The sequence below is a fragment of the Stegodyphus dumicola genome, chromosome 3 (genome assembly GCF_044657685.1).
Source record: "Stegodyphus dumicola isolate Sdum_Otavi_A_Nest chromosome 3, ASM4465768v1".
Taxonomy (NCBI): Eukaryota; Metazoa; Arthropoda; class Arachnida; order Araneae; family Eresidae; genus Stegodyphus; species Stegodyphus dumicola.
The window spans coordinates 62,238,158-62,254,426 of NC_140770.1; the positions used below are offsets into that span (position 1 = coordinate 62,238,158).

The 16,269-nt window shown below is 29.3% G+C and overlaps 1 protein-coding gene across 1 annotated transcript in view; it reads right to left on the bottom strand.

The window, feature by feature from the left end:
* Positions 1 to 885: 885 nt before the first annotated feature.
* The window catches only part of LOC118184120 (uncharacterized), a 36,995-nt gene continuing 21,611 nt past the window's right edge, over positions 886 to 16,269 (bottom strand). The window contains exon 2 of the mRNA XM_035353770.2: positions 886 to 14,207. Coding sequence (XP_035209661.1) covers positions 12,367 to 14,207 — 1,841 coding nt within the window. The 3' untranslated portion in view covers positions 886 to 12,366. The remainder of the gene's footprint in view (positions 14,208 to 16,269) is intronic.

A 16,269-nucleotide genomic window follows, 5' to 3' on the forward strand; every position in this document is an offset into this window, starting at 1 on the left:
TTTGCAACATTAAAATGATTTTCTGCAGCAGAAACTCAACTGCAAAAACAAAATTTAATGCCCAATCTTCATTCTTCTTATTGCATACAATTACACTAACCATTTTTCAGAAATCCTAAAAGCAAAAATTATTTATTAAGAATGAGCAGCGGCAGAGCGGTAAAGTCGCTGAATACTGGTAGTTCAGTCCGAGGTTCGAATCCCACGAATGGGCTGGCTGCATGGACATTTTCGTGGTTTTCCCCATGTGTAACATATATACGACCCAGTTTCCCTTAGAAAATCCTCCACGAAGGCATCCCTCCCCTTAGGCAGATAGCCTTCGAGGCTTTGTCATAATCACACATACACATACACATATTTATTAAGAATGAAAAGGAATGAAACATGGACTGCTCCCAAATGTTGATAAAAGTGAAAAATGCAAGCAATTTCTTGTACATACATATTTTAAATGAATCATTCATGATAAAATTATGATTTCAGGAAAATAGAATATCTTGTGATCAGCAATATGCCTATAATAGCTACATATCAACAAATGTACATCGTCCTTTAACTTGCACCAAAAGCAACTGTGTCCATCAGGTGCCTGTTCATATTCAAATTCCATGAGATGGCATGAATATGAATAATCTCAGCCATGATATTTTATTACTGCATAAACGTTCAGTATATTTTATATTAATCATTAGTATTTATCATGCCTTACTTCTTAACAGATACCATGCTGAAAATTATATTATCATAAAAAGAATACCAAGTCAATGTTCAGAATGATATAATCGAAGCCTTTATACATGAAAAGCATTTAAGCACACACTTAAAGATTTATTTGAGGATTATATTGTGATCAGAAAGGAAAATTATAACACACCAAAAAGATACTTATTTTAAATTCAAGCTTTATTAAAAAATATTCTACAAAAGAAACTTAACTTTCAAATGCAAATATTTCAAACAAGGGGTAACAAAGAAAAATACAACAGCAGTTTTTCAGTCTGTTTTATAATAAAGAGAAAACAAACGAAAGCCCCTAAAACTTGAGGAACAGTTATTCCTTCAAAACATACAACTAACCAAAATGAACCATTGATAACTTAGTTATCAGAAACAATTATTTAATGTAATGGTTTTTATACACATTACATTTCACAATTGAAACAAATATGTTCATCTTTTAAAAAGCAGTTTTTAACAAATACGACCACATCAACATTAGTTCTTTAATTTGAGTTATATTGAATAAAATATAATTTATTAGTTTTAGAAAAATCATCAATATGCAAAATTAATCCCAAAAATAAAAAATAAGGAGTGCCCATTCAATTGACTAATTATGATTCATTTTATACACTTTTTTCAAAGAATGAGAAAAACCGAGAACAGATTACAAAATTATACAAAATATAAGACATTTATTGATGTAAAAGTCTGATTTAACTATAGCTTATAATAAAACAAAAACTTTCGAAACTGGATTAATAAGGCCTTTTCAATTATTTTCTTGATGAATAGAGATTATTCAAAGTTAAGACGAAAAATTTTACACTTTACATAGTAAGTGTCTGCATACAATTATTTTATAGTTTAAAATACTTAACTAAATTTTGAAAATTAAATCATAGATTTTATAACACATAAGCCTGTGAAGAAATATCCATACTATAACTTCGTCTATCAATACATGAGGGACATTTATTTTTTCTTCCCCATATTATTAAAAAATTTTGTTATTAAATAATATGACCATAATGTGACCACCAATGGCTGTGAAATGCTACTTATTTGGATATTTTTCAGACATCAGAAGACACCCTATAAATATTATGGCACTCCTTTCCTAAGTTTAGCAAGCAAATGAAAATATTTACACATAATACGAGTGTATAGTTTTATCCTGCATTTTATAATTCTGCACCATAAAAACAATTTAGAACTAATCCAAAATAAAGAAAAGTACTAACTGAATGCAATCATGAATTAATTCTAAACAAGTACATTTCTTAGATGTATTTTGACAATTCTTACTTGTTTATTTCTGCAATAAGTATTTCAATATATCACATTGTGAGTAACGAAACAAAAGAAATACTAAAAATTTTAAAACAATTATATTTCAAATTTAGTCTCCTTTTTATTTGCAGCGTAACTTCCATCTTAAATTTTATATATGAATTGTTGAAATTTTCCAAAAATTACAGTTCCAGAGAAACATTTAAACAAAATAGAAATTTTTAACAGACAATTTTTTTAACTGTATAAGATTTACATTTCGTAACAAAAATTTCTTCATACTATTTGCAGTCACATGCAGATTGCTAACTGCATATGGAAACAGCATGTAGAAAACATTACTCAACAAAAGTTCGTAAAATTTACAATATGTAGCATAATCTCTATTTGCAAATCCCAAACTCTTGGGCAAGGAACAGCACAACATTGAACTTGGAAAATAGAATACCATGAAGATTATGAAGAAACTGTACAGCAATTCTCACTTATATGCATCTGGCAGGTTAGTTTCGAGGTAGCTCTTTAAAATTCCATAAAGTACAGTCAACAGGAATGCAACACCTGCAGCTCAAACAGAATTCTCTACATTTATTCAGAAATATTTTAAATATTGTTGTCTATATGCTTAAAAATTACATTTGAATTATAACACATATACTTGATTTCTGCTGATGCTTCAATGTTTCTAAACAATTACAACACTCAAAAAACATAAAAATTAGAAGCACTATTATTAATACAAATTTCCCCCCCACACACACACAATTTTGTTAAATATATCTGAAGCAAAAAATTAATGATATAGATGCATTTTATATTTATATATAATGTGTAAGCACTGTCTATTATTATTAGTTCATAAAAATGTTACTAGTTCAAGCTGTACTGACAGAAAATACAACACAACAAATTTATGGCACGCAATAAATTACAGGTCATTGTTTTTGCCTTAACAGTCCTAATAAAACATAAATTTTAATATATATATATATAATAGAATATACAATTAACAAAATTAGAATGACAGCTTTAGCAAAGAAGAATATTCTTTTACAATTATAATGTGGAATGTATACTAATAAAGCATTTCATGCTCATAAAAGAATATTTATATCCATTTATTCAAGTTTCAATAAAATTTCTAGATTTAATCATGCATTCAAGGCATTCTTATACAGAATTTTTTAATTTAAATGCAGTCAAAAACCTTACTTTAGGTTTTAATAAAAAATATCAATGAACGTTAAAACTCTGTATATTTAAATGAAATTACAGATATTCGTTTGAATTCAGAAGTTGTGTTTTAAATCATTTACACACAGTGAAACCTCATCAGCTTACCTCATTTTTAACCAAAACTTGGACATGGACCAAAAAATAATTAAAAAACTGGGTGTTCTAGTTCTTAATTTAACATCAGCTATTACTACTAGACATAAGAATATCATACAACTTTGATTTTAAGTCTTGCTTAACTTCTGTTAAACCTTTAATTACAAAAAAAGTGTGCAGCATGTTTATTGATTATAATAAATATTATAGGATCAGTGACAATTTAAGCTACTATTCTTTTCAAACCTTTTTATTGACATAAATTTTATTAATTGTAACTTCAAAATACGGGCAAAGAATTGTGTACTAATTCATGAAAATGGCTGTATAGCATGGAGTAAATATAACAACTCAGAAAGTCTCAATTCTTAATTTTTGTTTCAAAGTAATAAAAGCATTATACAAAATATCCGTAACTAAGAAATTCATTCATTCAAATAATATGCCCCCATTAAAAGGAAACATAAAAAATCTCATTTCATACCTTATTTATTTGTAACATTGCATAATTTTTGTATCATAGCTGCCAATCTTATAATCTTAAGGCCTGGGAGATTTCTACAAGAAAACAAGGAGAAATCAGGCAGTTTTTATGCTGCGTAGTAACACAATTTGAAAGGAATGCCAAACTGACTTCATATGAACTATTTGTAACTCAATTCTGATGCAAAATATATCAATATTTAATTGGATATCTAAAATTTTATGTTCTTTAGCTAAATTTATTTTTCAATTTTCTTATACTTTTATGCTAAGAAAATCCTGTATAGTGAAGGAAAGCTTTTATTTATCAAAGTGCTTTTAAATGTGATGAAAATAAAATTGATAATCAATGTCCTATTTGGATTGATCAACTTAAAAAAAGGGGGGGAGAGAATGGATAAGTAGCCTCACTCAAAAGCCTAATAATATATTTTACTGTAATTTCAAAACCATGTTCTATAAAAAGTTTGTTATAAATAATAAAAGGGTAGCATGAACTACGTAGCATTGTAAAAAATACACAAAAATATGCAGCAAAAACAAGTTTTAAACTTAGAAAACTTATATAAGATGAAATTTACTTTTTGCACTATAAAAATAAAATCAAACATATGCAGGTAGCTCAAGTATGCTGTTATAATTGATTTCTACCAAAAAATCATTTACAAAATAATTAGATTGAGCAGCATTTAAGAAGGCATGCATTATATATTGAGCGACACACACATATTAAGAACTTAAAATTTTGTAATATACTGAAGCTGTAATAAGTAACATTATTTTATAACAATGAAATGCCTTCATATTAAACATACATATTCTAAACTGATTTTTTTAATGTTCGGAGAAACCTACAGTTTGTTATTTTGGTATAAAGAGAGAATACTTTTCACATACTTAAAAGAAACTTAAAGCATTCTTTTCACATATAGAAGTTGAACCTATCTTCATCATAAAAATTCTTCATTTAGCACAATTTTTTGTCTCATTTATTATTAGTACTAATAAAAGTTTTATGTCAACAACTTTCTATTGTTTTAATGTAAATTTAACCCACTGAGATATGGATATCTTAGAAAATCAGGCCAACAGACGTCCTAATAGCGAAAAATAATTTCATCCTACAATTATGTTCTTTTTAACAACTTCATTATACACTTCTTTTCTGTTATCCTTTCTTCAAAATTGTCTATTGATTGTGCTCAAACTAAACGATTTACACATTTGAGGCTCCTAGAAATCCTCACATACATTTTCATGGAAACCAATTTTACAACAGCAGTAAAACTCGAAAGTTCAGCCTTTTTTCTTCAAAACTATTTCTACTGTTATTTCCTTTAGCAAAAACATTTACTTGTTTGAATTTCCTAGCCCATCTGTGTGTCTCAGTATTTCTAACACAAGTGAACTTGAATTTCAGTTAGTGTTAGCTACCTTTTCCACTCAAGTTCTCCCCCTATTCAAATTGCTTATGAATGTGTCTAAAATATACTTTTACTTTCTTTATAACTTCCAATAACATGGCAACTACATACACACACACCAAAAACAAAAAATCCAGATTCTTTTAACAAAAGTTGAAACAGATGGAGATTTATAATTTAATGAAAAGGAATTATGTAATCATATAAGTCGCAATGATCAAAATATACATAAAGAGCAAGATAAGACTTAATTATTACATACTATTCTAAAAAGAATTATTTGTGTGTTTTACACTTTTTATAATTATTTACTTATATTAAAAAATATATGACTTCTTTTTCAATATTTTGTCTTCCCAGTTTCTGACAACTCTACACCTGCTAACAACCTTTTAAATGAACTCAGCTTTATAATGCTCATATCATAAAGAAGGTTCATATTTATACTGGCTGGTTGTTTATTACTGTCGTTAAAGCATCAACATTAGGAACAATAAACCAAGCTTTATAAGAAGTTTTGCCTCACTAGAGCCTCACAGATGTTTTGGAGAGCCCCCTTAGAAACAAGACTTGACACAATTAAACTTTCTCTCCATCTTGCAGAAATTATTCAAAAAAATTTTGTTTTGATGTATATCAGATCAAAATCAAAAATATCTAATCTTCAAAAGTAAGTAAATGAACAGAAAATGCAGCAGACTATTTTTTTTAAAACTGTGTTCTCCCATAAGTAATTTGAACAATGTTTTTTTTTTTTTTTTTTTTTTTTTTTTTACCTAAAACTTTTTTATGACATCAAGAAAAAATTGTGTTCAATACTGTTTCACGTATGTCAACCAACTAGAAGGAAGGATCACAATTTAATAGTATAACCTAATATGCAAAATGCTTGGAAACAAAACATTCCATGAAAATATTGTGCTCAATACAATGTTGAAAGAGTTTGTTTTGCAATCTGATAGCATCTTATCTAAGGACAATTTTAAATTTGTTAGATTTCTATCACAGCATTAATCTAAAATATTGAAGGTCATCCAAATAAACATAAAATTTTTGTAAGATAATATGCTTTAAAATTAAATGCAATATAACAGAAAATACTCCCCCTCCCCTCTCCTTTTGGAAAGCATAAAACAAACCTTCAGAAGATAATCAAAAGCACAAAACATTAAGACAATCATGCTACATAATAAGATTCTTTTTTAGGCAGATGTCAGAATCTGTATATCACTCAATGCTTAGACTTGCTTATTACAGGATTAAAAAGGGTGGCTCATCATTCAGTGAGAATGATAATCAGCATTAACACCTATTGAGAAAAAAGCACACTTGTAAATGGTAAAACCACTCCCAATTTTGGACTTTGCATGGTTTACCCCAGGTGTAACATAAACACAAGACAGTTTTCCTTAGAAAGTCCTTCAAAAAGACATCTCTTGCCTCAGATAGCTTTCATGAATTTTAATATAATAAACCTAAAACACTAAATCTGAGAAAAATATTAAATACTGAAGATTAAATTCATGCACTGAACAGTATATTAGCATATTTACTTCTATCAGAACTTTCATGGACAGGTTGAGTGCCTGATCAGCTGAAATCTAAACAGTGTCATCATTTTCCTCTCCCCTAGTTCCACACTCTTCCACTTGCTTTCATTCATCTTATTATTCTGCTTTTTAGAATAAGTGTTGCGGATGATAAGTAATGCAAAGAGGTTTATTTAATGTCAGCAAATCCACTCAAACTGACTTGAACTCATATGCTACATTATGTGAACACAGCATAAAACAAAAACTTAATTATATTTAAATAATTAAATTAATATTAAATTTTTTACTTTTACCTTTGTGTAAAATGTAAAGATGACCACATTTCCTTCATCTACCAATAATTTTTACCAATCAAATATTGTCTTTCCTTAAGGATTCTCTGAACGTTAGCAAAGGAAGGATAACTTGCAATAGTCAACATATGTTAGATTTTCATAACACTGAATATGTTACTGATTTTATAATAATAGGAATCACATAGAAGAAAAAAAATTAATCAACACTATTAGATTGATATAGTGATTACAAATTATATTTTCCCATTCAATAAACACTAGTTGCTACAGTATAAATTCTCTCTCTATGGTAGATATTTTCGATACATTAGGGTTAACAGGTCTTTACAGAATACATTTCCAAACCACAGTGGGGGGGGGGAATATTAAGAAATAAATATTTTATTTACAAACTTAAAACAGTCTAAATTCTAGATTGAATTTCTATTTTTTAACCAAATACTCTTGAATAATATAAGAAGAAAAGATAACTGAGGTTTCACTGTTATGTGTAATTAATGCATAAATATGAATTTGATGACCTTATAATCTTAAAAGAAATTATTAACCTAGAATCTCACTAATTATTTACACAGTGAAGGTTAAAATATAAAGCAGAAATGCATATATAACCTTTATTTTTCAATGTCATATCATAACTAAAATTATACATTTCTGTATAACTCAATAACAAGCCATTTAGGCAACCTGCATAGAACAATTCAATGCTTTCTTTAACATAAATGATATACTTTGATTAATATACATATATATATATATATATATCTTTTCTTTTAGAAAGAAAACTTGTGAATTTAAAATTCTTAGATACAATATAAAAAATAAACATTGCGAACCTCAATAGATTATAAGTATATTAACTAAATCAAAAATTTATTAAAAAGCAACAAATTTTCCCATCACCATTTAAATGGTACCAATAGCTAAATGTGACATAAAACAAGCAGAAATGGCACACATCTTAATTATACATACAAGTAAATTACAGTTTTCTGCAATGCAAAATTATTAACCAAAACCAATATATACACTATACACACTTTAATATTTTGAGAACTTGCGAGATTTTATGTATGCACAAAACAAGTACACAAAAATCTACATAAAACAAAGCATCTTATTTATTAAAAAAACAGAATTATGATATCTGACTATATTTTAATATGAATCCTCAAAGAAATATACTAAATAAACTACATTATACTTTTAATACTATGCAGTTTGTTTCAATGCAGTTAAAAAAATCATAAATGTCAACAAAAATCATATTTGCCAAAAAAAAAAAGAATTTAAGAAGCTTGTATGAAATAAAAAGCATTTAAAAAAAGAATCCTAGAACATATATTGAGAAATGATAAAACATGAAAATTCTAAATCTTTATTTTTATTTCTGCTTTTTACAGCAAATGAAACATATAATTTAACTGCAAACTAGTTCCAGGCTGCTTTTGTCTCAATAGTTAAAAAAAGTAAAAAACTTAAAAGTAAAAATTTTTCAATCTATCAATCTTCTAAATTGGAACAAAAATTATCATGTTACTTGTAATTATTTAACATGTAAATATGTTTTGAATTTCATAATTTGGATGGCACTTCTTCCTTTTTTTATTTTATCATTGTAAATTTGGAGACATCCGAACATAACACCATAAAAATTGGAAATAAACATAAATGCTGACATTAATTAGTTACTTTTAAAAATGCAATAATTTAGGAAAAATATATCACCTTTCTTATATATTCAACTCTCCTAAACAAATATGTCATGAAATTTTTCATTCTCTCAATTTTAATTCAGAAAAATAGGCAAGGTATGATGAAAAGGGAGAGAAAAAGTACCAAAGCTTTTTAACTCTCAAAAGTAATATACCATTAATTATTTAGTGAATATAAGTCATTATTCTCTTTCCTGAAGCAAATATAAGTAGTATACATAGAAAGGTAAGCTGTTATTTCATGCCCCATTTCTGATTTCATTATTTTTCAGACGTATTATAAACTGGGAAATATCCTTCCACCTTAATACTAATAAGCTCTCCCTTCATAAGAACAATGTTAAGAAAGGAACTAGTACAGCCTTTATCTCATCATAGTTCTAGAAGTCATTAATTGAATTTCTAGCTGACACAAAAATTTACCTTTTTTTGTTCTTAAGTTACGGTAGAAAATATATGTACATTATAAAAGAAATCACATAAAACAGCGTTAGTTATCACACAAAATAACAGAAATTATATTGCAAAATAAAACAGATTTTAATTATTTACATACATTTTTTAGGATAAAAAGTAAAAATATTTTTTATCTTTAAAAAAAGTAAGTTAAAACTTTTTCTAGGACATAACTTCTCAATATAAAATTTTGTTATGTGTATTACAAAGGTCATAAGTTAAAAGATATCTACTTCTGAAAATTACTATATGTAAACAGCAAGAAAATTCTTTTTCTTATACATACCAATTACACTAGAAAAAAGAGCAAAATAAAATTACTAAATATTTGCATAGATAAAAATGAGAGGGAAAATATATCATAAAAGAGCATGAAGAAATATAATCAAGACTTTGGCAACCGAGTCTTTTGACTAGATTACCTTTTTAACATCCTTTATTTTGACCAGCATATATTGGCACACTATAAATACAATATTTAATATCAAATCACTAAGCAGAATCCAAAATAAACCACACTAAAAAGCATTAACTATTTTAAGAAAAATTAAAGATTATCAAAGGATATGAAAGCATTACTCATAACTATTAAATAAAATATTATCTACCAACCCAAATTTATAGCTAAAACTGTATTGCTCCCATAACATCAAACATAAAAAATTCCGTCTGTACATCTGAACATTTTAGATAAAATATAAAAATTTTGATACTTGCATACTATCCGTTACCGGATATTTTGGTCAGCATAAAAAGTAACAGCTTGCTCATAAATGGCTGCATTTTGTTGCAATTATGTTCTCAACCTTCTCTGCATTCAAATTATTCAGAACTTTTTTACTTTCTTCATGGGTGTCTTCGATTTAAGAAAAAATAAAATTCAATTTATCAGCTTTTTCTAGGATAATAGAATATTGACAAAATTTTAAAGATTTTCTAAAATATTCTACCAAAAAGGAAATCATGCATCAGTAAATAAAATATACTGTAGAAATGCAAGACTGAAAAATACAAAAAGTCAATGAGAATAGGAAACTCACCAGATCACATTCAAAACTAATTTACTGTAGTTACAAGGATTTAAAAACAGTCAAATTTTGTCAAGAAAAACTGTATGCCACAGTTACAATTAATTACCTACAAGAGACCAGCATTATCAAAACTAGAGAACAAAAAATCCCTCCTCCATAAGCTGGCAACCAAAATTATTTGTAAAAAATTTGGCAACAGTTATCTTGGTACCACCAGTTCTAAAATATAATATGCAAGTAACAAAATTCTACATAAATTTCAATAATTCTAAATAATTCAAAAGTAATCCATAATTATCTTTCTTTGCTATCAAAGAAATAACTATAAACAGGTTTCAAAGATCATAGTAAAAAAAAAAAAAAAAAAAAAAAAAAAAAAAAAAAAAAAAAATTATTTGCTAAAATAAATTACGCATTTAAATACATACCCAATTAATTTCAAAAAATCAAATATTAAAACTCTTATGCATATAGTGGTACAGTAATCTAATACTTAAAAGTAAAGGGGGAAAATCATTAAGCAATTTTAATGAATTCCTTCAATGTCCATAAACTTGAAAATTTTTTTAATATATTGAGCTATGTAATTAAAAAGAGGCATTAACTAAAAGTGTTTTCTTCCACATCAGTATCAAGTTGTATTTTCCTCAGATGAATAAGGCGATGGAAATACATGTCATTGAAAACATACGAGTGGGAAAAATTTCTCAACAGCTTACAATTAAAACTTTTCTATTTCTAAAACTCTGCTTGAATATTAATTGTAAATTTCATTACAATAAATTAAACAGGCAAAAGTAATTACATTGTGGAGATATTCTCACACATGTCTGCAAATAATTTATTTCAGATAATATAAAAATATTCAGAGTGGATGCAAAATAGATGCTACATCAGGAGACTGCAGCTTTGATAGTAACAATACATATGTTTCTTGAGTATGAATCTCTGCTCAAGAAGCAAGTTTTTAAACATTTAAATTATAAAAGTACTACAGTGCACATAATACTTGAAACAAATTATATATGAATCTTATGCTCAGAAAACTGATCTACATAACACTTTTATAATTATGGATATTTAAAAAAATGTTTGTTATTGTTAAAATTACTTAATTCAACAACCATAAAGCAACATCGTTACAAATTTTAACTTCTAATCTGGTCTAAAATTTTAGGTTACTTTCAGAATTAAATACATTAACAGAGAAAATATTGAAATTTAGCTTTTAACTAAAATAACACAACTTTTAAAAACCATAAATAAAATGCAATTCATTTTGTTATAGCTTCAATACTATTTTTGGCAGTTCATCAGCAATAAAGAAATGCACTTTTGAATGTAATATCACATATTTTTCAAGTCAAATTATGCAGCATCCTAAATTGCTTCATACAAAATAAATATGTACATTTCAAGTAATTAAATTTTTTGACAAATATTAAAATCAATTACAAGAGATTAAGATTTAATTGACTAAAATATAATTAAAATTCAAAATTATATAAACTTGTAAACCTTAAAAAATGCAAAAGTACTCTAAAGCAATTATATAAAGAAAACACAGAAACCATTTTTAAGTAGTGTACAGGAAGGGCTGCATATAAATGAAAGTACATGCAAAAATCACATGGAGCAACATTAAAGGCTGCATAGAGTTTGCTTGTCCTTGAAAACTGCTTTTATGGCCTACAACAGTTTCATAAACTCCGACTGACAAGTACACAATTTATTAAGTTTTCCTGCTAAGTATTCCTAAAATGTTATTTCAGCTGAAAAGTCTTTCACTGGCATAATAAAATGTACAACTTTTCGAAGATTTAACATTTCAACATTGCAAAATAATCTCAATAGGCAGTTTCAACTTACAAACATCAAAGTTAAAGGAATGATGTATCCGTCTATCAGCTGAAACTGCAGAATGATTTAAGCATGAATCATGCAAGAGCCTGATTTTTTTTTTCAAAAGAAGTTGATAGACAGCAGTCATCAAACTTTCAGTGCTGGCCATTAAAGGTAGATATTCTGTTCAGTGCACCCCATATGGTGCACCCCGCCAGTCAGGTTTGCAAGTTTAAAGCTTGAAAAGGGTGAGGCTGCACTATAGAAGGAGGTGGTGGTCCATGGTGCTGGGGCTGATGCTGAGGTGGTCCTTGTGGATGTTGCTGCTGCTGCTGTGAAGGGTGGGGAGATTGGTGAGCAATCTGCGGAGGGGAAGGAGACTGTTGGTGAGGTAGGTGTCTGTTTTGATGTTGCATTTGTTGATGATGGCTTGGAGGAGGGTGTTGTGGATGCTGATTTTGTTGCTGGTGAGGAGGAGGAGGAGCCTGCTGTTGCTGAGGTGGCTGATGATGAGGTGGAATTCCCTGCGACTGGTGTTGCTGTTGAGATGATTGTTGTTGCTGCTGCTGCTGTTGTTGCTGCTGTTGAGAAGGTTGTTGGTTTTGTTGCATTTGATTAGGATGTTGTGGTTGTTGCGACTGAGGAGTAGGGGGCTGCGAGTTTTGAGATTGAGGCGGTGGCTGAGGTGGACCTCCAGGTTGCTGTTGTTGCTGAGGCTGCATGTGAGGTGGAGGTTGTTGCTGCTGAGTATGTGGCGGTGGTGGCGGTTGTTGCACATGTTGAGGTGGAGCTTGTTGCTGCTGTTGTTGCACATGTGACTGTTGAGGACCTTGTTGTTGATTCTGATTTTGATGCTCAGGAGGCTGCTGAGCATGTCCTTGCTGAGTATGTGTCTGTGTATGAGCTTGCTGGTGCTGAGGCTGTGAATGACCCTGGTGGCTAGTTTGGGTATGAGCTTGTTGATGAGTAGTTTGGGTATGGGCCTGTTGATGTGTAGTCTGAGTATGGGCTTGCTGGTGTGTGGTTTGAGTGTGTGCTTGCTGATGTTGAGGTCCGGAATGTGCTTGAGGATGAGGTGGGCCAGAGTGGGCTTGAAGATGATGCTGTTGTAGTTGGTAATGTAACTGCTGAAGTTGAAGTAAACCTGTACTAGTTTGTGCAGCTTGAATTTTAGCAGCATTATTAGCATTCTGTGTGTGTCGAGAAGAGCACTTATGCCTCTTAAGATCTCTATCTTCAACAAAACGCTTTCCACAAACTGGGCAGGCATATGGTTTTTCACCACTATGCATTTTAATATGCCGTGTCAATTTATCTCGCCTATAAAAAGCTTTACCACATGCTAGGCATGCATAAGGCTTTTCCCCTGTGTGTATCCTTCTATGACGAGTAAGTTTATCTTTTCGATAAAATCCACGTCCACAAAAATCACAAGGGTAAGGTCTCTCTCCAGTGTGAATCATGGAATGTCGAGTAAGATGATTCTTCTGCGAGAAACTTCGCCCACATACTTCACAGTGGAATGGCTTATCTCCTGTGTGAGTCCTCATGTGATCTAATAATTTACACCTGTAACTAAAACCACTACCACAAATATCACATGCACAAGATTTTTCACCATGTGCAGATCGAACATGTATTCTCACTCTCTCATTAGTTGCAAAGAGTTTACCACACATATCACATGGTACTGTTTTCTCAGTTTTCGTGTGTGCTGACAGATGTACCTGCAACTCTGATGCTGCTTTAAATGGCACCTTGCAAGATGGGCATGGCCAAAGTTTTTCTTTTTCTTCGTTCTGTTTTTCTTGATTAGGAGGAGGAGGAGGTGGAGGAGGTAATTTATTAGGATCAATTCCAGGAAAAGCTGCAGAACCAGATGCAGCAGCAACAAGCAAGTTCCGACATGCTGCTAATTCTGGAGTAAGAGCTGGTGCCTCAACTTTTATTCCCGAAACCCTTAAGTTTTTATGTTTCCCTGATTCTTCTGCAAACTGAATTTGACTTGGTGTAGGAGCTGGACCCACAGTATGAAAATTTGTCAAACGTGGATCAAAACCTAAGTTAAATAAAAGAAAGAAAGAATTAGGAAAATATTTTTCAATCACTAAAAATGCTGATAATAAATTAAACACTATAACACTTACAAACATAAATCTTACAATATTCTTCCATTTAAAAATATTTCATATATATTGCTAAATTTTGCTTTCAACCTCAAACTATAAATATAAACTGTAAAGAGGAAATGCAGTCTAAATGCTATAACTATTGTTAATTAGTTGAATTATAAAAAAAAAAAAAAAAAAAAAAAAACTAATTCTAAATTTAAAAAAAAAAAGAGAGAGAGAGAATGAGCTGTTTATAAATTTTGTACAAATTTTAATGTGTTTTGTTGAATTTAAAAGGGGGAAAAATTATTTCTAAATTCTCTGCTACCAAAATTTTATTTAACTTATTATCAAGATTATTTAAAAAAAATGAGCTCTTTATAAATTTTGTGAATGCAATTGGCCTATTAGGAAATATTATTTGTACATTAATAAATTATTACAAAATTTTCATTGTATCTCTATATTAATAAATGAAATCCTTTTTCTTATATTTAACTAATTCACACATATTAAAATTATTGCATGGCATATTAAAGGATTATCTTGCCATCATATTGCAATGAAATGTGGTTACGTAAGTTAATAGCTGCAATAAGAGCTTCACAATGAGTAGCTGCATCAATAACTTAAATTTCACTAAAAATTTCAGAAACAGATAAGAAGACGAAAATGATGGTAAGAACAAGTGTCATTTATTAGTCTTGATTGAAAGCTTGTTCTGACAGCTGTGAAAAACTATTCAGTGAATGTTTCCAGTTGGACTCTTAAATTGACAACTAAACAAGCATGGTCTATAAAGGGGGGGGAGAATGAGCTGTTTATAAATTTTGTACAAATCTGTAATGTGTTGTACATTTGGAAAGAAGCCTTTCATTAATGAGAAACAATGCCTTAAGGATCACAATGGTTACATGATCACATGGATCAATGGCATAAAGTTTTCTGGAGTAATGAAACAATACACCCAGTAAAAAAGGGTCACATTTAAATGATACCACCATAATGAGAGATTTAAACCATATTGTACTACATCAGTACATCTTATTATAGTTTTGATATGTGACTCAGCCTATGAAGTAGCTAATCTTCACATCAAAGAAGGAAAAATTACTGCAGCTCATACATTAATATGCTTGAAAGAAAAATGCTTCCTTTGGCTATTTATATGTTTCAAAACAACACAATTACATCTTTTAGGATGTACCAAGCAGTACAGCATGAAGTACACAGATGGTTTTAAATCTATATCAATTTGAAAATTTCAATGATCTGCATAGGTGCCAGATCTCAACCCAACTAAAATTATTCGGATGATACTAAAACAGAAAACAGTTTAAAGAAGCCAAACAGAAACAGTTACTGATGTATATAAATGTAGAAGAAATGAAAGACTACAAGAAAGTGTAAACAATAATTTTAAAAGAATTTCAGGCAACAACAGAAGCTTGTCTACAGAATTTCTCACGACATATTAAAATCATACACACTTCATAAGTAGACTAAGAACAAACTGGAATTTTTATCGTGAACTTAGAAAGGTGACAGATTTTTTTTTTTTAAAACGCTGAATGAATTACTGTGACAGGTTACTGTGACAGGTCAGTGACAGGTTACTGAGTGCATTAGAAGTGGGGGGATAAAAGAATTATGTAAAAATCAAATAGTTAAATACTTGGTTGAAACTGAAACTAATTACCAAAATTTGCAATAATTGGTTAACTTCAAAGGATAGAACTTTGCAGAAGTATAAGATAATGAATTATGGTAATTGGAAATATGTACCATCTCCTACAAGAAATAATTTTAACAATATAAATTGGTGTAAGCTTTCTAAACAAATTGCATATTTGTGTTACTGTCCAAAGAGACAGAACAAAATGCCAATTTTGCAAAATGAAATTTAAAAAAAAAAGTCTCCTCAATACGAAAATATAAGCAAGACAACAAATTAACCACAAGAGTTAAAATTGCATATTTTAATAATGGAGTAATTGACACACGTTTACA